Genomic DNA, 27,347 nt, shown 5'->3' with positions numbered 1-27,347 from the left:
ATTAAAGGGAGAAAAAAAAAAAAAAAAGTAACAAAATGAAACCCCACAAAACCCTAATACAGATCAACCGCCTGAAGAGAAGAACAGGATTAACCCGAAATAAGTAATCATCGATGGATGATTCAACAAACATTCCGCGCAGATCAAGTAAACAAAACAACTGAGGTCCTGAAAACAATAACATCGAAGAAGAAGAGGGAGAAGAAAACAAGCACCTGCAAGGGCAGAGAATAGAGCTTCCGATAGAGATCTGAGCGCCTAGAACACAAGGAGAGAATAGAATACCAAACTCGAGAGTAAAGATTCTGAGGCTTTATAGCATTAGGGTTTTTGTGATAAAATAAAGGGTTAAATGAAATATAAACCCCTCTTTGACATAGTTTAAAGATTTCAAAAATTGTTATATGTTTTTTTTTTTTTTTTTATAATAATTGTAACACACATTAATATCGATTTGTCTGAACAAAAGACTGATTTTTATGTATTTATTTATTTATTTTAATATAAATTAATATCTCGTAGTTAATTGAATATAATCGAATTTATTAAGATTTTACATCTTTTTAATATAAATTATCAATTAAAATAAAATTCATCCAATCTTCGTAAAATTAAATGAAAACATGGTGGAAATAGAAATGGAAATATCTAAAAATTAATAAAAATATGAAAAATAGAAATATCAACCCATTTTCAACCTTATTTGAGTTATTGAATCATACAAATGTTATTTTGATAATAAAAATTAATAAATTGCATAATAATAATGGACTATTTTTTCATCTAACTAATTAACCAATATTTCTTTATTTTTATCTATTTCTAATTAAATAGAATGTCGTTGTTTAATAATAAGTAATGTTTTAGCTGTTAATTTATTATAATTTTTTAATACATAATATCATCTAATTATAAAACGGATTTTAAAATTAACCAATTTAATGGATTAAATTAATAAAAATGCTTATACTCTTTCAAAACTTAAAAATAAAAAAAATATATACCAAATAGAAATGGTTTTCATGTTATTCTTTCATTTTGAAAAATGATTTAAAAAATACTATCGAGTCACTCAAAAGTTTAATTAATAACTTTAAATTTATTTTAAAAAACTTTAAAATAAAACCCATTTAAAAAAAATAAAAATATATATTTACCGTTTCAAAACTACTTATAAATTTTGAATTCAAAAGTAACATTAAAAACTTTACATGAAATTATGAAGGGTCAACCGACGATTTCATTTATATATTAAGAATTTTGGTGAACATATTATTTTTACATTTATAAAAGACGTTAATCATACTTTTAAAAATTTATGAATATTTTTTAAATACAGTACTCATTATAAAAATATTCATAATTTTTTTTAAAAGAGGATCGATAAAACATTTAAAGGTTTATAAGTATTTTTTAAACATCATTAAACGTTTAAGATTATTTTTTAAATAAAATATCAACCGTTTGTACCTAAACAGTTTCTTATTTGTAATAATTTTTTTTTGTTGTTCTTCTAATGATTGAAGGGAGGGTTATACTGTAATTTGGCATGGGTTGTTATATTGTTAAAGATACGTGTCAAATTATTTAGGTAAATAATAGTAAAATTAGACTAAACAAAATAATAAATAATATAAACTAAGTAACGAGCATATTAATAAATATTCAAGACATCTTAAAATATTTTATAAGATTTTATTTCGTTACGGTTAATTCAAGGTTTTGTCGGTGAACCAAAACTTGAATCAATTCTATTTTAGTTCATAAAATTAACTCAATTCGAGATTTAATCTAACGTAACTTTTTTATCTNATAAAATTTTTTTTTATTTATTATAATGATTTGCTTTTTTTTTTTTTTTTTTTTTTTTTTTTGTATTATTATTACAGAAATAATCTTGAATATAGAATTTATCTATTAAAAATTTTATTTAAAAGAAATATATATATTTTTTTAAAAAATTAATAAAAGAATGTTAAGAAATTCTTAATCCCTCGTAATTATTATCCATCGCCCCCACAAATTTCGCGCATAACGTAAATTGAAATGCGCGCGGACGGAAAGACATTTCTATTCTAGTCTCCCCTGCCTCATCCCTTCCCCGAAGGGCTGCTCATCGATGAAGAAGCCATGGAAGATCAGGCGAGCTTGCCCAAAATTAGGGCGCCTTTCACTTGCACCGCAGAGATCATGCCCAATGTCCCTGTGGAGGAGGGTATTGGAAGCATTGGACGTAGTTCTTTTTATTGTTGTCCTAAACAAATAGCGTTTCTCGTTGTATGCTTTTGGGTGTTTTGTCTTCGTACTGTAAAGTGGCAGGAATTGAATTGATTCAACATCTTTTTACGTTTGTTTGTTTGTCTGTTTGTGCTTGAATTATGTTCTAGGATCTACCGATACAATCTTCTCAAAACCAGTCGGAATTTATGGTAGTTATCTAAGATTTGTATAGCTTTTTTCACGTATTTAGATTATTTAGGTGCTCCGTGATTGTTTGTTTCTGGATTTTGTATTTGTCGTGTTGGCTGGTAGGAATTGTTCTTCCTTTTGCTGCTTTTAAACTTACTGTCATGTATCTTAACCTTCTGAAAATGTAATGGAGATTTAGCCACTGGCAAAGAGTTAGGTTACCAAGCTCTTTTGGCCAAGAACATTTACTTATATGACTTCTAGATACAGAATGTCTGCTTGATTGAACATGGGAATAAACATTTAGTGGCTTTATCACAGCATAAATCACTTTATGATGTTGGAAAGGTCAAGCTTGAATGCAAGAATTAGTTTCATTTCAATGATTTGAACTTCAATTTGAACCAACTATCTTATTTGGTTCGTGCCCTGACTAATGGTTCTTGTATTTCATCAAATTTAGCTGGTACGAATTGACTCTTTTTATGAGATATCAATCTTAGATTTTCTGAGGGTACTCAATCTTTCTGAGCCTGTGATTAATCACTTTAGTTGTGCTCCACTGAATAAATATGTCCTTGTCTTGAGCTCGTACATTTATAGCTCTGAAGCTGGGGCTCATGGGTGATTGAATTAATCGGTTTTATCATTTAATTGTGAGCTTCACTTTTTCTACGACAAAATTACATTCTCAATATTGCTTCCCTATGCTTCACAGGTAATCTTGTTTTATATTTTGTTTCATCGATTATCGCCTTGCATTAGAACCGTGGTTATCATGTTCCTTGACCATGAAGTTCTCCTAGCTGTCAGTTTATTGTGAGCTGACAAGGATTAAACCTGAGAGCGCAGTTAGGGAATAAGTCAACCCAATCCATTCACATTCCCGAGAAAGGAAAAATGTGCAAGACGAGAGAGTTGCACATTTTGGTAGTGCAAAGACAAATATTTTTTAACTTTCATTCTCCACAGCCCATCATCGTGTATGTTTATGGTGTTTTTTAAACCAACTTTTAATTCTAAATTTCTATTACTTTTCAGATTGGAGGCTTGTACCATATATCTTTCTGGACAACGAACTTGTTTGTTCTGCAGTTTCTATGCAGAAGTTGGATTTTTTATGAGTTCACCTGGTAGAGTTCTATAAACAACTATGTGAAACCAACCCAAAACATTTAATTAGATTTCACAGCATTCTGTCAACAGTTGTTACAGATATTGATACTATTTTGATACTATCAAGGTCGGCCTAGCAATGTTATTGACGTACTGTGCTTCTATTTCTTTTAGTAAATAAATGTTTATTTTCTCAATTGTGTACCATATGACTTGTTATTAGGTACGTAGAGTAGTAGAAAAGCACCCCTCTGCACTTATTGTTCTGTTGCCCTGTCTTTCGTTTCGCTGCACTTGAGGTCGAATTGTTATATATAATTGAGGTGTAGGCTGTTGCTAGGTCGTTTTGTAATTATAATCTTGCTTTTGTTCTTTTGAATTGAAGTACTTCTACATAGTTAGAGTGTGGATCGTTTTTGTTCGGGCTTGTTTTTTGTATGGCCTTGTATATTCTTTCATTTTCTCAATGAAGTACGGTTTCTTACAAAAAAAAAGTGTAGGGGTTATGTTGCTTGACTTCATTAGAGGATAATTATCACACTTTACATTTTTCGATTCCCTTTGTTAATGTTGTGTTGGCCTAAAATCCGAATATAACGAAGACGAGGAAACATGGATGACATGTCCACTTGTTTATAATTTTGATAATCCTGCCCACATTAGTTTATGTAATAGTTTAAGTATGTGAGGATGATTTATTGAATTCATAGCCTGTAAAACTTCCTTATTTACCACGCCTGTCTATGCTTGCCTATTTTGTATTTGTTAGTCTCTCACTTATGTCTTGTTTTCCATCTCTAAATTTGTGCTAAAATAGTAATAATTGCTGTATCCTAACTGAAACAGATGTTAGTTTTTTGCAAAGAATAAAGGAGAAGGGAAAAAGACTGCAGAAATAATCCAATGGCATCAAGTTTCGGTTTACCGATATCGATAGCTGTGACCTCCAATCATTCAAAAAGTTAAGTGTGAACTCTATGGTTGACTTCGATGCAAACATTACATCTGATCTTGACATGATTTATTTTGATGGCTCATTTTCAGTTCAATCATTTGAGAGAATGAAAGAAGTTTGCTTGGTTATGAGGATTCAAAGACGTGGGTTGATGCCAAATGCTACATTCCTTGAAAGTTGACGTCCAGCCGCTCCACCTCCATCGCTTCCATAGCATTGATGTAAGAACCCCTTTTCATCTTTTTATGTGTGGCTGACAATGCTCTGTTTATCCTTTACTTCAGATTCCATCTTATTTGTACTTGTTATGATTTTTGGTATTCAGTCTTTCGTCTATGGATCAACTCCTTTGACACATCATTCTTTATCTTCTTTGTTTTTCTCTTGTACCATTCTTTTCTCCCAAGTGAAATCATCTTGGATGGGCTTGGGGGATGTTGAGCTGATGAAAAAGGTAATGGGCCAACTTGACTAGAATCAATGAGGGTTGGCCTAATGAGGGTTGGCCTATGATCGTAGCCAATATAGAAATTTCGCATATTCCAGATGTGTAAAGTCAAGTGAGAACACATAAAAAGCCCAAGAGTTTGCCTCTAGGATCATCTCCTTAGGAAGCATCCTCTGCATTGATTTTGGAGTTCAGTTCTATCCCATTTTTAGGAGTTACAAAATTGTAAAGTACGGTTAGTTCCATTCTTGAACCATGTAAATCCGAATGGGTTTTAAAGATTTTTTAATGGGAGATAATAAAACTTACAATTTACCTTCTCAAAAATAATTCATAAACTACAAATTCATTTATTCTCGAGCTCGATTTCTTTTTATATCTCATTTGATGTAGACTTCTCTTCAGAGTTTTATCATTCTTACTAGTCACAATCATAGCCAATGTTCTAATCGAACAATCTACGGAAAAAAAAATTTAGACGGATATCTTCTGAATGAGAACAGTAGTAGAAAAGAAGATTGATTGATCAATCTCTGAGAAAAAAAACAAATCATTTAGATGGACATTTTCCGAACAGAGTATTGTAGTAGAAAAAGAAGATTAATCGAACAATCTACAAGAAAAAAATAATTCATTTGAATGGACATCTTCGGAACGTAGCAGAAAAGAAGATTGATCGAACAATCTACGACAAAAAAATAAATCATTTAAACAGACATCTTCCAACCCAAGTACCTTAGTAGAAAAGAAGATTGATGAGGCTAACCTAATCTCTTCCATGGAAGTCATTCCACTGCCATGCCATTGGGACTCTGATCTGCACAGAAGAAACCGAAGCACATAACTTCTATTAAAATTTAACATTTGATTTATATTTATTATATTATTTTGAGATGGTCAGTTCTTTAATGGTTAATTATCGTCATAAATGAATAAAATATTGCTTTGGAGAGTATCAATAATTGATAATTCACTTTAAATGCCATTCCAGAGATTTCTGACATCTATCTTTTTTTCTGCCGCCAATCATCAAGGAATCGTTTATCCAATCAAGAATCCCATCCCTAAAATAAAATAAAAACCCAATTCTATAGTTTTTATGTATAAATTTAATATTCTTTGATATATGAAAAAGAAATGTATATTATTTTATCATATGATATTTCATATGATAAATTACAAAATTATTATTTAGAAAAAGTAACTGAAACTTGCGAAGGGTGGAATTTTACTTGCACGCGGTAATAACAAATCGGTTGTTGGAGTGTGGAGCGAAACATTCTTACAGTGGTGTGGAAACCTCTCCATAGCATACGTGTTTTAAAACCGTGAATCTGACGACGATATGTAACAAAGCGGACAATATTTGCTAGCGATGGACAAAGTTATTCCAAACCCGCTAAAAATACTTGTGTGCAACTACGAAACTAGACTCATGGCTCGAGTTGTTTCATGTCATAAATAAACACCAACGCTCATAATATCCGTCAAACAACGAGCTCAAAACGCAAACGCTCAAAAGACCCGTCAAACAACAAGATTCAAAAACAGAGAAGCCTTAAAAAAAAAAAAAAAAGGGTCTGAAGAAGAATCAATACAGAAAGAACAATCATCTTTATCACTTTGTTCCATCAAACTCACAGTCTTAAACTGTACCAATTTAGAACCCTAAACCCAAAAAAAACTAATCATATGGGGTTTTCAAAGTTTCAAGCTTTTTCTTACCATTTTCAAACTCACACTGAAACCCTACCAATTAAGACTGCCCTGTCAGCTGAGTATTTACCCACAAAGGACCATTCTTCTTAATTTCCTAATTAAATTTAATAAAGTTTCAATTTATAGGTTTAATTTTAATATTTTTTTTATATATATTTTTTGAAATAGTAATAATAAAAAATTAATAAAATAAACTAATTTTTTCCAAAAATTTAAATTAAAAATTTCATTTTTACAGTGCAGTGAAGATGGAGATATAAAGTTGGGGTCAGCTTTTTTGACTGTCTTTTCCAATTGTTGCAGTGCAGCAGCTACAGTAACTATTAATAATACTCAAAAGAAAAGTCACCTCTCTCTCTCTAAAAAGCCATAGGAAAGATGATAATTTGCAGGGTTTAAGGTTTTCTCTTTCTTTCATGGCTCCCCATTTTGCAATGTTCTTTATGAACTTTTGCAGAGATGATAAGATGTGTTATATTCTTTTCCCTTTTTTCTTTTTTTTTTTTGGGCTAAGCTTTTAGGGTTTGTGGCCAAACTCGTTGTTATAACGACTTAACCGATAAAATCTAATTTGGTTTGACGAATTAATTTAAAACATGTTTCGGAGCGTTCGATTGTCAAATTGAACTTAAGGGTTTTTTAACAAATGCGATTTTTCAATAACTAAATACTTCAATCGCTGAAGAATTGAATTTTCGAGATAGTTATCTTTCATCTATTGCAGTAGAGCCGTTTTTTTAGCGGGGAGGCTAAAGGCAATTCATCGAATCAAACGTGGAATGAAATCGACTCTCTTTTAGTTTTAATAAAAAATTTGTACTTGACAAGAAAAATACGCCACCTTCCAACGTGCCTTGTACATGATCGTTAAGTCTAGGAACGACTTTCAAATTTTGTCCATTTCGTTAATATTAAATGTTACAATCATTGATATAACCGAGAGGCATTGATAAGCCAATTTCAGGCACGGTATGCTCGATCTTAAGACCAAATGCTTGAATTCAGACCACCACTTGTTGCTGAGCTAAAAAAACGTCAATATGAGCATAATTTAGTGGTTATAATATAACCCGACTCTACCTCTCGTAAAAGGTCACATGTCGGTTTAAATATGCGTATTGTAATAGTGACGTAAAATTGAAGATATGAAATAAAAATTGAAAGTTGATAATAAATACAAAATTCAACTATCTTACTGCCACTATGTCTCTCTAGTGCATGCCTGTGGTCCTTATTGGCATTGAGTTGGATGCCTTTAAATTAAAAGAACCTATATTGGTCCCTCATCTACTAAGTTGGAGAGTTGCTATAGCTTTCATCTTCTAATAACCCAACTTTGTAAATGCCTTACACACCACAAACCCTAATTTCTTGACTCTATGACTTCTTCCCTTTTCCTCCAAATCCTAATTATGCACCAACTTTTAGTTGGATTTCGTATTATTGCTTAAAGTGAGTAGTTTTATGTGATCCCAAAACCCTATCGATAGTCTCTGTGGGCTGTTAGGTAACGATTTTGCTTTTAGTTAGCTAAATTTTTATAACGAGAGTGAAAATTTGAATATATGACATTTCGATTGAGTATATGACGTATTGACCAACTGGGTTAAGCTCAAATTAGTTTTTTAGTGCTACCGAGCTGAATAGGTAATTTTAAAATTTGGTTGAGGATTCAAAAGTATCCTTGTGTGAAATCCTACGTTGGTGGGAGAGGGGAGCGAAACATTGCTTATAAGGGTATGAAAATCTCTCTCTAGCAGACACGTTTCAAAACCTCGAGGGAAAGTTCGAAGAGGACAATATCCACACGGTGGGTTTGGGCTGTTACAAATAGTATAAAAGTTAGATATCGAACGGTGTGCCAGTGAGGATTCTGGGCACCCCCGATCCCACATCGGTTGGAGAGGGGAACGAAACATTGCTTATAAGTGTATGGAAACCTCTCCCTAGTCGACACGTTTCAAAACCTCGAGGAAAAATCCAAAGAGGACAATATCCACACGGTGGGCTTGGGCGGTTACAAATGGTATCAAAGGTAGATATCGGGCGGTGTGCCAGTGAGGATTCTGGGCACCCCCGATCTCACATCGGTTGGAGAGGGGAACGAAACATTGCTTATAAGGGTATGGAAACCTCTCTCTAGCCGACAAGTTTCAAAACTTCGAGGGAAAGTCCAAAGAGGACAATATCCACACGGTGGGCTTGGGTTGTTACAAATGATATCAAACCCAAATATCAGGCGGTGTGACAGTGAGGATTCTGGGCACTCCCGATCCCACGTCGGTTGGAGAGGGTAACGAAACATTACTCACAAGGGTGTGTAAATCTCTCCCTAACAGACGCGTTTAAAGTCCAAAAAGGACGATTGTTATCAAATAAGACCTAAATTAGCGTTATCGACTTTACAACCCCTATCTAGAATTGAAAAGAGATTTCAAAACCAACCCCATATTAAATAAGAACACAAAACCAAATCTTGAGAGAAATAATTACAAAACAAAAGAAGATTTTTGCATACTAAAAGTTAAGAACAATAAATTAGGGTTTTTGATAGTGTCTTTTCTTTGTAATACATGTAGCGTAGCTAGGGCATGCATTGTTCAACAGCTCATGATGTGTAGTAAACAAACCAATAAAGCTGTTTGTAAATGCTGAAAAAGCGTTTAGCCTTTCACTTTCTTCCTTGGTTTGGATATCTCCACATCAAAAATCTTATGTATAACATTTATACCCTAATGAACATAATTAATGAATGAAGTTGTAAAACTTAGGGGTGGATTAATTAGCAGCCCTGCTGACATCATCTTAGTTCAAACGAGTGCCACGTGGACAAATAACGCAACGCCAAGTGGTCAAGAACACACCTTACCTTTTCCTTTTTCTATCTGGGGTTACATAAATTCTTGGCATCTTCTTTTCTTTACCCATTGTACTATCATTCTTGAGTTACAAAGTTTTGATTCCTTGCAAAAAAATGGAGTTTTCGGCTCTAAAACTCGGCCGTTTCTTGCAATAATTTGTTCTTGTTCTTGTTCTTATTTCTCGAAGGTTTTGAATGGATCTGACGAAGATGAGCTCGTAAAAAGATGTTGAGAAGCTCACAAGAAAAGGGTTTTGGAGGCAAAGATGAAGGAATCAGTGATGAAAAATATGATATGGCTAAGGGTTCAACGAGGTCAAGGCAGTGGTCAGGGTTTAGAAATCCAAGAATTGTGAGGGTTTCTCGTTCATTTGGAGGCAAAGATAGGCATAGCAAAGTTTGTACTATAAGGGGTTTGAGAGATAGAAGGATAAGGCTTTCAGTTCCAACAGCAATTCAACTCTATGATCTTCAAGACAAGCTTAAACTTGGGCAGCCTAGCAAGGTCATAGATTGGCTACTCGACGTCACGAAACTTGATATCGACAAGCTTCCACCGCTCCAGATCCCGACCGGGTTGTCTCCGTTTCACCAACATATGCTCTTCCCTCAATATCATCATAATTCCAGTACTCTCCCTCCTCCGTTCGCCTTCGACACGAAGGATTCTTCGACGACGCTTATCAGAGATGTCGTGAATCAAACGACGATGATCGAGAAATCGAAGTCGAAAGGGAAGTGGATTGATGGAGGTAATGATGAAGAAGTTGAAGATTATAATGAGCAAATTATGATAAACAATTGTAATGCTTACAATTACAACACTTGTGATCATGATCATCAGCATTCTTGTGGGGGTTTTCCATCACAAACTGAGGCTCAAACAAGTTCATCTTCATGTTCTTCACTTTTTTTCACTCCATATGCTTCATACATCACAAACCCATTTGAAAGCCACATCCATTTCTTGAGCTCAAATTCTCATACTTTGTCCAATCCCTTCATACCATCATCTCTCCACCCTTTTGCCTCACAAAACTTGAAACCCTTTCCTCCAAACTTCAATCTCAAGCAGCTTCTTCATGCTGGCAACAACGACGGCTGCGGTTCCGGTAAAGATGGGGCGGCGTCTGGTAGCTCATAGAGTGGCCGTGTCCGTGGCCAGTAGAGACGGAGCAAACTCTCTTGAAGGGCGTGATTAGAAAAGTGTTGTTGTTTTGGAAAGGTTTGTAAGTATACATATTCATAGCTATACTCTTTGCAGTTAATCTGATTGCTTTTGATATATAAATGTTGGAGCATTAGATATAATAATGGGTATCATGGTTTGTTCATTGAAAATCTATATATATAGAGAGAGAAACTTGTCTGATTTTCGAAGAAGCTTGTCTGTTATATAAATTGTTTGAAAATCTATTTTTAATTCAACAATTAATGATCTCGAGATTCTCTAGCATTCTCTACTACATGACTGTGTTATTGAACGACTTCTAAGGTAAAAACAATCTTCATAAACCAACACAGATCCTTTTAGGATGGTTTGTTTTAACTCATATGCTTTCTACAAAAAAATTTACGGGAGACTTGTGAGATTTCGTATTGGTTGGAAAGGGGAACGAAACATTCCTTTTAAGGGTATGGAAACGTCTCCCTAGTAGACATATTTTAAAGCCGTGAGACTAATGACGATACATAATAGACTAAAACGAACAATAACTACTAACAATGAGTTTGAGCTGATATACGATTGTTCTAAGTATGCTTAAATTTAGAGTTCTTATGATTGAGCAACCGAAAAAAATGGTGCATTTATCTTTCATGTCCTTAAGATTACTCTAGTTCAAAATGTGAACAACTGACAAAACCTTGTAGAGACCGAACAGATAAGGAGACAAAGGACCAGAAAAAGAACAAACCTTTGAACACTGTAACACTTTGAAAACATTAAAAAAAAAAAAAAAAAAGTAGTTTTCAGCTGATGTTTCTGTCATTAGTCAAGTTCTATTTGGAAAACTTGTAAGAATAAAGGCGAAGGAAGAACATTCTGAAGCTAGACAAGAAAAATGGTAAAAAAAGGGGGTAATTTTAGAGAGAGAATGAAAGAGGAGAGAGATTGGAGAGATGGGTGTGTCTCTGAAGCAGAAGCATTGTTGACAAGATCATCCAACAAACACAGTGGAAAAACATATTGATCCTATAAACCCAGTTGTGTTCTGCATTGGACAAACCCACTCGACACTGTCACTGTCCCTTCCATCATTTTTTTTTTCTTTAAAAAGAAAAAAAGAAGAAAAATCCTTTAATTTGTGGTCCTCTTTCTAGAAAGAAAAAGAGAGGTGGGTAAAATTTTGTATGCCCTAAAAGAAAGATGGTTTATGTGTGTTTGTTGCCATTTTTAGTACATTTTTGGTAATTTATTTCGTGAGATTCCACGTCGGTTGGATAAGAGAACGAAACATTATTCTTTGTTAGGGTTTGGAAACCTCTTCCTAACAAACTTATTTTAAAACCGTGAGACTGATGACGATATATAGCAGGCCAAAGTGGACAATATCGGCTAGAAGTAGACTTGGGCTATTACAAATGATGGCGATATGTATTGTTACAAATTAACATAAGCGAGTGTATTGTGAGATTCTCCATTGGTCGAAACATTCCTTATAAGGCTCGGTGTGCCATCCAGGACAGGAGCTCCCAAGAGGGTGGATTGTGAGACCCCACAAAGAGTGTGGAAACCTCTCCTTAATTGACGCTTTTTTAAAATCGTGAGATTGATGACTATACACAACGGGCCAAAACGAACAATATCTACTAGTTGCACAACGTTATTTGTACAAACACTAAAAACACAGTATAATATCTAATCTAGTTAAACTGATCAAGTCATATACACAGTACCAAGATGACAGAGATTTGAATCTCCTATTACACGTAAAACAAGATATAACAAAGTAGTACGAGGAATGCTCGAGTTTTGAATCTCCCATTACACGTAAAACACAATCTCGTTTCTCCTCTACTTTTTTCTTACTAAATATGTCGAGGAATGTTCGAGTTTCGGGCTAAAGTTTCATAGAGCTACAACGAGAAGAGTGAAGTAGGAACAAAATATTTTCATTGATTTTGATTCTTGTAGTCAAGTATTGCACAACCACCAACCAGCTCAGAACTGCTAATAAGCACAAATTATTGAGCTTGACACCAAAAAATAGGAGGAAGCAAGAGCACAAGTTCATGTGGTCACTCTATGAAAGCAAATATATGAAGGAAAAACCAGAGGGAATGCAAGCAAACTAGCTAATGCATACCTTATAGCTTTATCTTCCAAAGTTCTACCTCACTGAATAACAATCTCATTAACCAAGTCTTTGAAAATCAAGCGCTCGACATCCAACACGACGTCATAGATATCACCACGAAAAGCTGTCCAACGCCTCGGCTGGCGCATCACATCGTCTTGCAGAATGCTTTTCGAGTCATCCTTCTCTCTGTCGAAGTTGCATTCGAACTTCTTGGATTGTAACTGTTCTATTTCATTACACAATTGCTTCAAAATCATTTGTCCACTTAGAGCTTCTTTTGCAATCTTTGTTGGTTTCAACCATGGTTCAGGAGCACCACCATCAATGACAGCTAAATTCTCAACAAGTATCTCATTTACAGCATCAAATATGAGCTTGCGCTCCCTGTTGGAATAGGAAGATATAGCAGGCGAACTACTGGCCTTCGTTTTCTCCAAAACGTAAAATAACTCTGGGTTGATCGGATTACCAGAAGGATGAAGCTGAAACGTGGTCAGGTCCGAGCCAAGATCTTGGAGTAGAAGGCCGGAAGCTAACAATATCTCGGAAATGTATCGGTGATCCGGGTTGGTATTCTCACACAACAATGCAATATAGTCTTTTTCCGCTTCATCCTGATGTGAGTTTAAGTGTCTAAGCTTTTGAATCAGATCATCAATATTTTCAAATTTCATATTGTCAATCTCCACGTTATGATTTAAAACCGAACGATTAACAAAGATGTCGTCTGAAAGATTGCATTGATCTTCGCTATGCCTCTCATTAGAATCTAGACAATCATCACCTAAGAGATACCAAGTTATAAAGTAAAGATCAGCTGCCATGATTTCTGATATTTGGATCAACAAAAAGTTCTGAATCTTTACCTTTCAGAGAGGCATCAAGGATGGTTGTGATTTTTTTTACATGAGATGGTTCATCATCTCTATATAATGAGCCATCAAGGACAGAGACAGGGCTGGGATGCTCTACTGCTAGTGCATCTTGTTCTATTGTCGACCCGTCTTCACCGATTGCCATCATTGATAACTGAGCAAGCAAAAACATTAGTAAGTGGTATGCAACTAAAAGATGAATGAAAAGAACATAAACAAAAGACGAAAACCTTTTTAACTGAGCTGGTTGTCAATAATTCAGCAGCCTCCATCGCTTGCCTCTGGTTGACGTCGGTCTTGGTTGATTGTATGCTGCTATGGACCTCAATATCCATCTTTGAAGTCATGTCATCACTTTGGCAGCTTAAAGATTTTGATTCATTGCTCATCTCACTTGATTGCTCATCGCATTGTCTTATATTGGAAGACTTTGTCTCCTTCGTTTTCCTTTTCGGTTTGTTTGCGTCAGATTTAGGTGGATGGGATCGTTTCTCCACCTCGACCTTCCTCAGTCTCAGTCTTGGACTAACAGAATCTGAACTTTTTATCAAGCTCGTGGTCGAGGTGCTTTCTTTAAGTACTACTTGCGGTTTTGAAGAAGTTTGAGGTGATCTTATATGTCTAGGAATCGGCTTCTTCTCAGAGGTAACGACAGGAAGGTCCTTTTGAGTGTTCTTAAGAAAGCGTGCTCTGGTTTGGCTATTGCTAGATCCTTTTTTACTATCCTGAAATCCTTCGTTTCGGAGCTTATGGAGCACGGGAAAGCGATCCATCGGAATCATTGAGGTTGATATAACTGACTTATCAACAGGTTTAGCAGGTCTCATGATGATAATTGGAGATTCAGCTACATTGCTCCGTCTGTTTCGTTGGCTCATCAATCTAGTCTTTTGATTAGAACTAGAAGAACTTGGTTCTTGGTTCCTTTGAATTCCAAATACTGAACCTTGTTCTTCCATCCCAATTTCGAATAGTGCTCGAGTTTGAATAGCTTCTAGTATCTTTTTAAGTGCTCTAAGATCCTTACTGGACTGTTGAAGTTCAAGATCTTTCAGCCTTGTCTCGACCTCACCGTAAGCAGAGGAGCTTGGTTCTGGACCAGGCCTAAAAGCTGTGCTTTTAGGAACTTGAGCTCCAGCTAGCTTCCTCCAAGGTGCAGTTTCAATAGGGAGCCTTGAATTTGGAATAGGTTTCTTAATCAGATCAAGATTTTTTGTCTGCCGTGGTGAGCTTTTCAGATTTCTAGATTCTAATGGTTTTGCAGAAGATTCACCACCACCACATTGGGTATCTGTAGCCAATAATGAATCTGGCAACGTTTCAATACCCATCAATTTTGCAACAACACTCGGCAGCCGCTTCTGATGCAGCTCAGGGGCTTTGTCAGTAGAGCAGCTACTATTTGGAACATTCCTACAGACAGTTGTTCTGCTGTCCAATGAGAGTCTAGGGAGCTCTTTCAGTTTAGGACTGGACTTGAGGCTTCTTGATTCAAAGGATCGACTTCGGTCTCTACCGTCGTAAGAAAGTCGCGGAGAATCCCGGGAAATTAAACTCTTTCCACGTTTAGCTTCATTCTCATAAGATGATCTTGGACATCCTGTAGTAGCTTCATTGAAGTTCCTGGATGCATCTTTTAGCTTAGCAAGAACTCTAAAAGACTCCTCCATATCGATCTGAATTTCTTGTTTTCGGTTTCTTGCAACTCTTGAAGAAATCTCTGCACATTTGAACATAGGAGGGTGTCTTGGACCGTGATCAAAGTCGTCCACATCGGTCATTTTAATGAACGACGTTCTTACTTCTCTATGTATAGAGTCTTTCACTACATGTTTGATATTGAATGGTTGCCTCTCTGAATAGCTAGAGGGACTTTCAAGAACATTGATCCTGGCTTCTAGTTCTGCAGTTTTGTTGCACACCAGAGAGGACAAAGATGATGAACAGGACGAGAGAGAGTCTCCGGATGATTCTGTATCCACACTTTGTTTGTCGTTCGTGTTCTCATTCAGGCTCGACTCCTGTAATGAAAGAACTTCAAATCTTATCATTTATACAAACAGGCGTGGAATATAACTAGTTTTACTATTAGGATCGAGACGGGATTCGAATAAATAAGTCGAGAGCGAGATGATGTTTGAATTGATTGCAAAAGTTTCTTTTCAAAGGCTACTACGAAATCAAAAGAAAAGTTGGCATAAGAATATTAGGGGCTTACAGTGGCTTTCTCATGGTGATGTACAGTGCTAACCATGTCACCAGAATGGCCTGTACAAGACAAGATTAGATATTGAGCAGTGGAGAGTATTCTAATGGCCTACTGCTAAGAACACCGTTAATGGAAATGCATTGAAACAACAGCTATCACATAGTTCAATACACAATAACCAGCAAAGAGATAAGTGGGAGCTTAAACTTCAAACCAGAAGCAGAAAATGAAGAACTGAAGCATTTTTTTTAATATCTTGTTTATGTTCTTCAAGATATATACAAAAGTTTTGCAGGCAGACATTCAGATGCATAAAACTTTACCCTCTTCCTTTGAGATCGATTAGGACGGTGAAAAACCAAGGATCCTTTCCCTTTTGAGCTTCTTCTTAAGGGTTTTAAAACGTGTCTGCTAGGGAGAGGTTTCCACACTCATATAAAGAATGCTTCGTTCCCCTCTCCAATTGAGGTGGGATCTCACAATCCACCCCCTTCGAAGCCCAACGTTCATCGCTAGCACACCACCCGGTATCTGGCTCTGATACCATCTATAAAGACCCCAAGCCCACCGCTAGTAGATATTGTCCTCTTTGAGTTTTCCCTTTCGGGCTTTCCCTCAAGGTTTTTAAAACGCGTCTGCTAAGAAAAGGTTTCCACACCCTTATAAAGAATATTTTGTTCTCCTCTCCAACTCAGGTGGGATCTCACAAAGTTAGTGACAAAATACAAAACAACAATGATATAAAGCAATCGAAGATGAGATATTTACCGGGTGGGAGCCTCTTGTGACTAATTTGCTTCGTGGCGATCGCATTGTGACGATCAAACAGATGGAGAATACCAGTCATACAGCCTATTTGCTTGCGCAAATCAGGATTGTCATCTGTCAAGGAATGTAGAAGTTTTGCAGCCATATCTTCTCAAACAATAAAAGTGTTCCCTGAGCCCTCCGAGATTGATCTTCTTAGACCAAAGGATTATGCCATATGATCCACCATTCAAAGAATTATGAGCCTCAATATGATCAAAGAGTATTAATCAACACATCAGTTTCTGCCACTGTCCTGTTCATTGCATAGTACAATAAGAATCTAACTTCATTCTCTTTTTTCTTGCCCCACCTTAAATATGGGAAGCCTAAACACAATCTAGGCTCCTACCAGTCCCAAAATGAAAACAGATACTTCCTTGTTTATACCATAAATTAGACCGACATAACTATTTCACTCGGATAATCAATCTGTTCTTCAATGCAAATCTTGATCCCACAGAATTTCCCAGTTGGGTTTGGCAAAGAACACTCTCAATATTGAAAACTTCAGCCCCAGAGAACCAAATCAAACAATATAAACAAGAGGAAGCCGCAAAAGGAGAGACCCAGAAACCAGAATCATCAAGAGTTTCAAGGCAAATACAGAACATTCAAAGAATCAGCGACTCACATTACCTAAAAGAGTGAAATGCGAAATGGGAATTTTCCCTTGATGATCCAAGAAGAAGAAGAAATGTCCCAGAATTGAATGTGCATCTAAGTGATTATATAAAAGAAAACAAAAAACATAAAACTATAAGCTGATTTGTATAACAATCTGAGAAGAATGGTCAACAAAATAAAAACAATAGCAAGAAGGGGGAGAGAGAGAGAGAGAGAATAGAATATGTGGGTCAGATGAGGCCCATTCTAATCGGCCATTTGTGAAGCATCCATGTGGAATGCGTATGTGGGTGGGTCTCAAATTGTCTATACGTCCATGTGATTTTGTCAAAACGCAGAGAAGAGAGAAGGGCGAAGAACGGATCCCATTTTGTACTGAAAAACGGAGAAGAATAAAGAAGAAGAAGAAGAAGTAGAACAAGAAAATATTCCTCTAACCTTCCCCTCGAGGTTCTTCAATGGCGTCAGATTGTGGGTTTCTGGGACGTACTCCCAACAGTACAGTGAAGATCACAGCTTTTGCTTTCCTTGTTTATTCTCACAAAACAGATCATGTGGTTAATTACACACAATCCAATGTGGTTGCTACCTAAGTGTTTGCATATGATACAAAAATTTTCTGGATTTTTTTGTTCAAGTGGGTCACAACTTTATCATCACCAAATTTTTTTTTGTTCGTCAAACCGGACTCGCTTTGTTTTAGTCTTTCCCAAAATGGTTCATACCAGTGGATTCAATCCATCATGCATGTTAGACGAACATGACTCTCTTTATGTGATATTATCCTTGAACCTAAGTTTCTCATGACTTTACTTGCTTCCCAAAACTGTTCGTATCAATTGAGAGAGTATTATTTGATTATAAACGCAGGATCATTCCCTAAATTAGTCTAGTGGGACTTTTATCATCCAACAATTCCATCCTACTCTATTTATATTTCATTCATAAATATCATTAATTTAGTGATGTAACTTGTTGACTAATTATGTGCCCATAGAAATTCTAAATTCTAATTTAGGTAAAATTTTTAATTGATCTATTTGTAGAAAAATATTTAAGCATCTAATTTCTCTGTCAAAACATGTACTTTAACGAGAATAATTTTTTATATTAGGAGATCATTAATTATTTGAAACATTAAAAAAACAAAAAACAAAAAAATTAAAAAAAAAGAGGTTAATATAGCAAAGACAAGGATCTAGCTGTCAAAAACTTTGTTATAAACAAACATGTGAAGGTTTTTAATGATATAAAGTGGTGATGTAATGAAATAAAGAGAAAAGAATATTTTAGTGGAATTAAAATATAGAAAGCTACGCACTGCAAATGTTCCACATGCAGGCCCTAATAATTTATAACTATGTACGTACCAAACAAACACAACATTTCAAAACCCTCATTAAATTATATGTATATAATCACCATAAAGTTATGCCTTTAGTTTTTACCTAAAATAATAATAATAATAACAAACATACTTTACTTTGAAATTCCTATAATTTAACAAGGTTGAAGTTTCTATAATTGAACCATCGAAAACAAGGTTCATTTCGTTAATATAAGTAGTAACTTTCAATTCTTTTAAACATTTCTTAACGATTCTATCCTTAAGAAAATGTCATTTGGAGTATTTAAACTGAGGCTCGTGGCTGGCAAACAAACTCCACAGCTTTATACAAAGATTTTTGGTTGATTTTTAGAACAATTACCTCTTTTAAGAATAAAGCTATCCCACGTATCAACAAATTCTTTCGGCATACTTTATCTTCACTCACATGGTTTCTTTGAAAATTTTTCAAGAGATCCCTTAAGGCAGAACTGCTCCAACAAAACAAGCTTAACTTTGAAGTTGCTATAATTGAACCATCAAAAAACAAGATTCATTTTGTTAGTATAGATCATGTGCACAAGCGAACCAGCTTTCGTCATAGTTCGTCCCCAAACCACATCTTATAAGGATAGTTCGATTTCTTTTTTAAATCAAACTAATTAAAAGTGACTCAAATTTATTAGATTTAAGTAACTAACTACTAAAAAATGTTTTCTGATCTAAAGCAAAAACCAATCATTCTATCATATAACCTAATCAATTAAACGCATGCTTGAAAAAAGAGAGGCTAGGTAAGGCGTGGTATGTTCAAACTGTATTAGACAAGCTGAAGTGACCAATCAAAGTCGTTGCAAAACATTTTCCTCACCTTTTTGTCTGTCATTTTATGTCCTGCCATTCAAAAGTCACTTCACATTGACACGTGATCATTAGATAAATTGGCGACATATAGACATATTAAGACTGTAGTCATTTACATAAATACATTGTAGAATCATAATCAAATACTATATAATAAGTCCAAATGATTATGATTCTACAATCTCAATTGTAGCACACGGACAATACATACCTGGAAACTGATTAGCAAGAGTTTCTTTTGATATATTATCACATGAGAAGGACAAATGAATCCTAATCAAACTTTTAGCCACTCAAAACACCATATTAGAAAGTAAAAACTCAAATGAACGCAGGTAGGCAATTATTCTTCTAAAAGAAAATTCTTACCCAAAAGGAGTAGTAATTCAATAGCGACGTACTTCTAAGATTTTCAAATTTTCTAGTTCCATAATGATGCCTTGGGATGAGCCTCCTCTCGCGCCAAGTGTGGCAATCAATAGCACTCATGGGGCTTTCACGAGCTGTCATTTGGGACCCAGCCACGAGAAAGGGGGCCAAAATGGGCCTCAACTCAAGCGCCAATGGACACATAAACCATATATTTCCAACAAGAAGACAGGAACATACCTGCTCCCTTGAATTGACCACTCCTTTGCAGCTTGAGAGTCGAATCCGACGAACTTCCCCAGAACTGTCAATATCAATCTGCAGCAGAAGCTAATTGTGGCAGACATCAGAAATTAATATTTGTTGGTAACATATGCAAAAGCCTGCAATGAGTTAGAACATTCAAGAATCTGTCACTTCTACATCAACAGAACAAATCAAATTCCTGCTGTTGGCTGAACTCAGAACCTGATCAGGAAAGTTAGAGCCAAGAGATGGAAGCATAACATTAAAGTCAAAATAGCTTTCTTGAATCCAAACATTGCAGAGCGCAGAATTAATCTTCATAAGCGTCAAAGTACATTGCAAAGTCTCTTAATAAAGTAAACTAGATTTCTAGCTGTATTTGATCTATAAACCCTCTGTAGAAAAGTTAGATTGCTCAACCCCAGGAACCCAAGAAAAAAAAAAGAAACTCTGTATGCTTGAATACAATTACAAGTAAATATCATATAGTCTGGTGAAATCAACAAATTAGTTTACAAAATTTCCCACGAAAACGCATATAATCTAGTGAAAATATAGAGGGGAACAAAGGCTTCTAGTCTTGCAAGGCAAGCTACTTCATCCAACTATTATATAGCAAAGAACCATGTGAACCAGTCTTAAAAATATGGTCATGTCCTTGCGAGAATAAACCATATCAGCATGTGGGTATCCTGAAACGGAAATGCCTCCAGAGCATAAGAGATAGGAAGTTAGAACCTACTTCACACTTGAGCCAATGATTACCTACACCATGTTTCCCTCTCACTATTTATAACCGTACGGTAGAAATTCCAAAATGGACTAGATTCAGAAATGGGCTTTTGACCAAATGGATTAAGTTCAACATATTTTTGAACATCTTCTGCCGTAGATACACCCTCCAAGTATGTGCGAAGATCACCACCAGGTCCTGTGGAAGACTAAATGTTAACGAAGGCATTGGCAAAAAGAAGACAGTAATAATGAAAAAGAACTGCGGTTAAATCAGAAACAAAAGATGGAATTTCCAAAGCCTGTAAATGGATTTTCAATACATGCACAAGACCACCCGAGATGGCTAAGAAGCATTACGGGATCAGTATAAAGCAATTCCATACCTTTAAAAAAATGATATTCATATAACTTTCAACAATTATCTTAATTTTAAGGTAAGAACAAATAAAATATCCTCGAACAAAAAACATATATTTCATATGCATTTTACAAGATTTTGTGCCCAAGGGTTATTCTTCATTAACTCAATCTCATAAAAACAAGGATTATAGTTTTATGAAAATGAACCAAGATGCATTAGAATATAGTTCTAAGAAAAAGAACTTGGTGCGGCATATTAAGTTCCAGGTTTATCGATAGCAACCTATTAGAATATAAGCATGGGCAAATTTCCACACTTGATTGATTGTTGGTTGGAGAATCTATGGCAGCCAGCCTCACTCAATTTGGATGGGCTCCCGGAGCAAAGGAAAAAAAAAAGGCTATCTTTTGTTAAGAACATTATTATGGACTAATGTCTCGGAAGAAATAGTTGAGTGTTTTCAGGCTAAGGCACTTGGGGTGTAAGAACTTGTAACTATTCTATCCCCACAACTTGCAGTAGTTGGAAGAGCTTTCTGTAACATCCCCAGTGGATTTTCCCCACCTATAAGAAAGAAAGACGGAAAGAGAGAAGGAAGAAAGAAAGAAAAGAATGATTTGACTTTCTTTAGGTTTGTATGATTGAAGAGACAAACAAAACAAAAAGTCGTAAATATTAAGTTGCATGCAAGTATGCCCAGACACTCACCGTTATATTACAAAAAAAACTAACACTATTCTTTAACTGTACACAACAGTTCACCTAAAACTTCAGCTCTTTATGCATGTGGCATAGTTCTTACCTAATGATGTATCATCACTGTCCTTGTACCTATATGTAGGGGGAAATACTGCAGTATTAGCCTGAAAATGATGATAAGACCAGCCAAAGAAAATACTAAATCAGCTTCAAAGCAATTTAAAGAGTACATAACCTCAAATGAGAAAGAGTAGAGGTTTTTCAACTAACTGGATTGCGCAAGGCCTTGTATGGGGTATCATCCAACAACAAAGTATTTGATGCATTATACTCCCCCTTTTTCCATGGAAGATTCGGTTCCAAACTTTCCCATATTTTTTTCAGTTCCTTCAGAACAAGGGGCTTCCTATCGTTCTCAATAGTGGTGAACCTTGTAGTTGTACAGTGCGATTGATCCTGCATCAACCATCATAGCATGTCATATTTTTCATTCACCAAGCACCACAAACTTAAAAGTTAATGTTTTTTTGTTAACTTGAATTCTCATATCAAAGATCAAAATAAACAAAAGTTTAGTATTAATCAGGTTATATATATGCCACTTTTCCAGTAAAAAAATATTTATTCTACCATTAATAATGCAACATCGCAGGCAACAAAACTAGAAAAAAATCGTTAAAAAGAATATAACCAAAATTAACATGTAAAATGCAACCCCACAATTTCTTAGTAGCAAGGTGATGCATACTCCTATTGTTGTTGAGATATAACTTGGCTTACCCAGCAAAATAGTAGCTTGTGTCTGGAATCTCTCATAATAAACTTAACTAACGTGTTTAGGTTCTTCCTGCAGAAAATAACACGAGATAAGTGCATGACTAGTGTCAGTGCTAAAATTTTGAAGTTAATGCCAAAATAACATATGCACTAGAACGAAGACAACTGGAAATCATAAATAAAACTGATATTAGTCGAAATAACAAGCAACGACCAATTTTAGATTGGGCTACCAGGTTCTTGATGACCATATCCCCACTTCAAATCTCTCAAAACAAAACTGTAGAAAGTCATCACAGAAGGGCCTTTTAAACACTGAAAAAAAGAAAAATATAATCAAGTAAATAATGAGTTTAATGTTCAATAACGCTAAGGTTGCATATAGTATGGGTTATCTTTCACCTGCTTTAGATGATATTACAATGTCTGGAGTGTATCCATCTGGAAAATATGGAACAAAATCTACGAGAAGTCCATTTACATCAAGTATTAGAAGTTTTTTCTTTGGAAAACCCGTTGCATCTCTTTCATTTGAAGAATTTGATATCCGTGATAAACTGTTTTTCTCTTGAACAGCACCGATGATATCACTTGTTGCATCACAAGCCAATGAGCGAGGAACCTTTTGATTTATGGTTTCCCCTCTCTCCTTCACATCTGATGTGAGTACACCCAGGGAGCTGTTGAAGGACACTTCTTCCACCAAAGCATTTGTTACTAGCTCAGTGGTGGAAGAATATTCATGCAAACTAGTTGCACCCACTTCATTTAAACAGCTGTAAGTAGCATTTTTCTTATTGTCTTCCGCATCAGAATTCAAACTTCCTTCAAGGGTATCTGCAAACTTTCTCCTTCTCCGACTTTTTTCTCTCTCTCTTTTCGTTTGGCCATGGATATCATCACTGTTTGATTGAGCCAAACGATCTTTAGTATCTAAGCAGTCATCATCTTTTCTAGTCATCGATGTATTTTCAAAATCCTTGAACCTATGAGCATCTGCAATTACCATAGAGCTTTCCTTTGTATTTGATGACAACTCTGTTTCTTCACTAATTGAGCAGTCAATTGATTCTTCCAACAACATCCCGTTCTCTTCTTTTGCAAAATTTTTAAGGTGGCCAGTTGTTTCCGCTTCATGAGGATGGGTCAACAGAGAAACTTTCATTTTGCCCTCCGCACTGGATTCTAAACTTTTTTTAGGGGACTCTAATGACCTTTCCTTTTCACTATGGCATTTTATTTTTATTATCCCTTGGGTTTCAACATGGCTTGAAGGAGTTGAATGATCTATAGTCTCTGTATTTTCATCATCTCTTTTGACCATATTCGTGCCTATCACATCTGGATCCTCAGGAACTAAAGAATTTTCCTTTCCATCGGCAGAACAAAAGTCTTCATTTAGGGAAGTAGACATCTCATTTTCTGCTTTAAGAACCTCAACGTTCAATATGGTCGAGACAGATATTCCAGAAGCTTCTCCACATTGTAAAGCAACACGCTTCTTCTCATTCTTTTCCTCTGAAAGATTTACTTCTAAATGAGATTGCACCATTCCTGGCTCCATATTTAAGCATATTTTGTTCAGCGATTCTTGAGAAACATTACTATCTGTTGAAGCATTATCTTCAGTAGGACCACAATCTCCGTCATTAGTGTTACCCCTCGTTGTATGTCTTTTTTTCCTTTTCTTTTCCAAACTAGCCTTTGCATCGCAAACAGCCATTTCCATCACCTGCTTTAATCTACTGTAATGTAACTCCGCAGATGAAATAAATTTAGGGATCTTATACTCCTAGCAACCTCAATATTCTCAGTCAGGGATCTTCCTCATTAACCTGAATACTTCTCAATCTTTCTTCTTCAAAGCTTAAGACCAGAGAGGTTGTGAAGGTAAATGGTATAAGCTGTTTCAGAATCCCGTCCTTTTACTTCCTTGTAATTTGTAAACTTAAATAGCAGCAGCAAACAAAACAGAGGAAAGAGATCAAATAAGCTGCATGAGACAGAAGTCCACAAACTTTTCAATTGAAAATTGAAACAATTCTACATGTACTGATGAAAACAATGAAGACTTCATAACATGCGATACGTGAACAAAATTGTATTGAATAAAAATGGATCCACTAGTTACAGATTCTCCAAAATGCGCAAGAGGGATGTTTTTCATCTCCTTTGGGTTTGTGGGGCTTCAAGCTTATTTTGTTTCATTTAATCAATGAAATACATTTGTAATAAAAAGAAAACCATTCCATTAGTGTAAAAAAAACATCCTAAATACCAGAACTCAAGTTTTCTCTGCCCATGAGTCTAATCATGAAAAGCCAGCACACAACTAACATCAACCCATATATAATTTGAAGAGAGAACAGATGGAAACATGGAAGAAATGAATTTTCCAAAAAAAAAAAAAAAATTCTTTCATCACTACTGCTATGAGGTGAAATAGCACTGAAATCTAGAATAAAAAATTTAAAACTAGTTTCTCTTACTATTTCAAGTGTGTCCTGAGAGAATCCAACATATACAACAAAATAATAATAATAATCTCAGTTTCTTAGCACTGTCCAATTTATCCATTACATAACCACTTACAATTGAACAACTAAAACAGAATTTACATTTGATTATCTTAACGCCACTGAACACTATTAGTAGGTATCCAGGTACTGTAAAATTCAAAGTATTTGCCTAAACGACTAAGGCAAACCCAAGTGCATCAGATGTAATGAATTCAAATTCTTAATTGCAAATTACTCTGCACGTCCCACTGCCCTTGAGTATATGGTCTTTACATATCCAATTCACACTATTATCAACTGTTTAACAGACCCTGGCTCCTAATAGTAGACTAAATAAACCAAAAGGTTTTCCTCCAAAATCAATATAATTAAATTCTTAAATCTTGAAAAGCACAATCATGTCTCCATTCTACCATCAACACCAAACGAAGTTAAACATTTACAAGAATTCGCATCCTAAAATTACAATCCTCACTAGAAATCGTAAAGTAGGTCAAGACGACAAAGACAAGAATAAATGTCAAGAACAGGGAGAAGAATTCCAGAACTCGGAAGCAGAGATCAACACCAAAAGGCAACTAAATTATCAATTGGTCAATGAATAATCACTGAACGGTAATTTTCGATATCAGAAAAGGCAGGAAATGAACCGCGCTAATCGAAGTGCTACAAACCGACAATTAACGCAAGAAAAGTATCAAGAGAAAACGAAAGTTAGAGAGGAAAAAGAAACCTCAAGATTCCGAATGTCGTTAGGATCTGAACGAATCAGAAAGAATTTCGTATCAACTTGCAGAAGAAGTGAGGAAGAGGAAGAGGAAGAGGCGAAAGGATTTGAATGTAGAAGTAGAAGTTGAACTCCCCCTTGGGACTTATTTCATCGTAGGTTGCAACCTTCAGAATTCCTTACCGGATTTGAAGCGTTGTCCTTAGATAGAGATTCATAGTTGGTAGTTTTAGACCTATGAAAGAAAAGTAAATAAATATAATTTTTTTAATACAATTACATTATCTATTTTAAATTATTATTTATTAAAACACGCGAGAATTCAAATATATATTTAAAGCTTATACAAAGCGATTATTTGGAGTCATTCGAGTTTTGAACTTGTTCCAATGTGATTTGATATTTTTTAGTTCAATAATGGTAAGATAGAAGTTAAACTCTCGCGAGCTGCCCTTGGGACTTATTTCATCGTAACCGCGAACTTTAGAATTACTTACCAAATCTGAAGCGTTATCCCTGGATAAAAATAATCCAGTTCAGTCTCATTAAATTTTCCGTCAGGATTATGCCATGCGTGTCAACAGACAAGTCTTGCTCCTCGACCCCGATAATAGAAACGGTTAGAAGGGGATAAAACAAAATAGTCGGTAGTTTTAGACTTATGAAACAAAAATTGTATAAATATAATTTTTTTAATAAATTACATTACCTATTCTCAATTATTATTTATTAAAATGGACGCGATTTTAAATATACATTTAAAGCCTATATAAAACGATTATTTGGAGTCATTGAGTTTGTAACTTATCCCAATGTGATTCGATATTTTTTAGTTCAATAATGGTAAGATGGAAGTTAAATTGTTGATTTCGAGATGGTAATTAATGTTCACGAGTGCCGGCAATAATTTAGACTAAATTGATAAAAGCGTCCTTGAATTTTTACGTTATTTTAAAAAAATCGAAAATGAACCCATAAACTTTTAACAAAAACAAATTCAAAAATATAATTATAGTTATTTTTTTTTTTTAGAGAAGAAGTTAATACTGTATTTCAAAAATACCTTAAATTTTCAAAAGTTTCATTATTGTATATATATATTTTTTAAAAAGTATTTTGGTAAAGGGGAAGGGTATTAATGAATTTTTTAAAGTTCAGAGTAGTTTAAGAATATTTTTATGGTAAAATAGTAATGATTTCTATCGGAAACTAAAAAAAAAAAAAAAAAACAAAACAAAACTTAGAGATATTTTTATTAATTTAGCTAATTTACAACAGTCAACTCGAGCCGAGCAACGCCTTTTCTCACCACCCCCAAACCAGATGAAAAACCTAAAAAGATGAAGACTAACAACACCTTCTACTGCCAAAGATTGTCCTCATTCCTCTATAGCCT

General features: G+C 35.1%; 4 protein-coding genes and 1 long non-coding RNA gene across 10 annotated transcripts in view; 2 read left to right on the top strand and 3 right to left on the bottom strand.

The window, feature by feature from the left end:
- LOC111499857 (ras GTPase-activating protein-binding protein 2-like) overlaps positions 1–341 on the bottom strand; it is a 6,255-nt gene extending 5,914 nt beyond the window's left edge. Inside the window, exon 1 of the mRNA XM_023151563.1 lies at positions 216–341. The gene's annotated coding sequence lies outside the window, so the exon portion shown is untranslated. The remainder of the gene's footprint in view (positions 1–215) is intronic.
- A 1,681-nt stretch (positions 342–2,022) lies between these two features.
- Positions 2,023–5,215, top strand: LOC111470717. Of its 4 annotated transcripts, none has more exons than XR_002715103.1 (3): positions 2,023–4,486; positions 4,570–4,701; positions 4,888–5,215. It is a non-coding gene; the product is annotated as an uncharacterized LOC111470717 (long non-coding RNA). The 4 variants fall into 4 exon arrangements; XR_002715101.1 differs by lacking the exon at positions 4,888–5,215 and having other exon boundaries at positions 2,023–3,339; positions 3,451–4,486; positions 4,570–4,835; XR_002715100.1 differs by lacking the exon at positions 4,888–5,215 and having other exon boundaries at positions 2,023–3,542; positions 4,372–4,486; positions 4,570–4,835.
- Positions 5,216–9,608: 4,393 nt separating this feature from the next.
- Positions 9,609–10,841, top strand: LOC111472864 (transcription factor TCP5-like). The gene has a single exon (XM_023118462.1). It carries the CDS (start codon positions 9,734–9,736, stop codon positions 10,649–10,651), a length of 918 nt encoding a protein of 305 aa, XP_022974230.1. The 5' UTR covers positions 9,609–9,733; the 3' UTR covers positions 10,652–10,841.
- Positions 10,842–12,600: 1,759 nt separating this feature from the next.
- On the bottom strand, positions 12,601–17,906 carry LOC111468082 (protein LONGIFOLIA 1-like). Its single transcript, XM_023113138.1, has 6 exons — positions 17,766–17,906; positions 16,662–17,420; positions 15,903–15,952; positions 13,915–15,705; positions 13,676–13,838; positions 12,601–13,593 (listed from the first exon to the last, which is right to left on the bottom strand). The coding sequence occupies exons 2-6, from the start codon at positions 16,804–16,806 to the stop codon at positions 12,845–12,847; spliced, it is 2,898 nt and encodes a 965-aa protein (XP_022968906.1). The 5' UTR covers positions 16,807–17,420; positions 17,766–17,906; the 3' UTR covers positions 12,601–12,844.
- Positions 17,907–20,395: 2,489 nt separating this feature from the next.
- Positions 20,396–26,144, bottom strand: LOC111495745. Of its 3 annotated transcripts, XM_023145931.1 has the most exons (8): positions 25,958–26,144; positions 23,108–24,698; positions 22,939–23,020; positions 22,709–22,775; positions 22,199–22,384; positions 22,032–22,092; positions 20,905–21,064; positions 20,396–20,824 (listed from the first exon to the last, which is right to left on the bottom strand). In XM_023145931.1, coding segments are annotated over exons 2-8 (1,884 nt in total). In that variant the 5' UTR covers positions 24,435–24,698; positions 25,958–26,144; the 3' UTR covers positions 20,396–20,823. The 3 variants fall into 3 exon arrangements, with proteins under 3 accessions (XP_023001699.1, XP_023001681.1, XP_023001690.1); XM_023145913.1 differs by having other exon boundaries at positions 20,396–21,064; XM_023145922.1 differs by having other exon boundaries at positions 20,396–21,064; positions 23,108–24,652.
- Between the last annotated feature and the right edge of the window lie 1,203 nt (positions 26,145–27,347).

The sequence above is a fragment of the Cucurbita maxima genome, unplaced genomic scaffold, assembly GCF_002738345.1.
Source record: "Cucurbita maxima cultivar Rimu unplaced genomic scaffold, Cmax_1.0 Cma_Scf00002, whole genome shotgun sequence".
Classification (NCBI taxonomy): Eukaryota; Viridiplantae; Streptophyta; class Magnoliopsida; order Cucurbitales; family Cucurbitaceae; genus Cucurbita; species Cucurbita maxima.
This window is presented reverse-complemented; position numbering and strand designations above follow the sequence as displayed.

Excerpts from the sequence above, each read along its gene's own strand:
- LOC111468082 (XM_023113138.1), bottom strand. The coding sequence starts at position 16,806 with ATGGCTGCAAAACTTCTACATTCCTTGACAGATGACAATCCTGATTTG. Across the intron at positions 15,706-15,902 it reads ATCACCATGAGAAAGCCACT|GAGTCGAGCCTGAATGAGAA; the intron begins GTAAGCCCCTAA and ends CTTTCATTACAG. Across the intron at positions 13,839-13,914 it reads CAACCAGCTCAGTTAAAAAG|TTATCAATGATGGCAATCGG; the intron begins GTTTTCGTCTTT and ends TTGCTTGCTCAG.
- LOC111495745 (XM_023145913.1), bottom strand. The coding sequence starts at position 24,434 with ATGGAAATGGCTGTTTGCGATGCAAAGGCTAGTTTGGAAAAGAAAAGG. Across the intron at positions 23,021-23,107 it reads TGTAATATCATCTAAAGCAG|TGTTTAAAAGGCCCTTCTGT; the intron begins GTGAAAGATAAC and ends TCTTTTTTTCAG. Across the intron at positions 22,385-22,708 it reads ACAAGCTACTATTTTGCTGG|GATCAATCGCACTGTACAAC; the intron begins GTAAGCCAAGTT and ends TGGTTGATGCAG.
- LOC111472864 (XM_023118462.1), top strand. The coding sequence starts at position 9,734 with ATGTTGAGAAGCTCACAAGAAAAGGGTTTTGGAGGCAAAGATGAAGGA.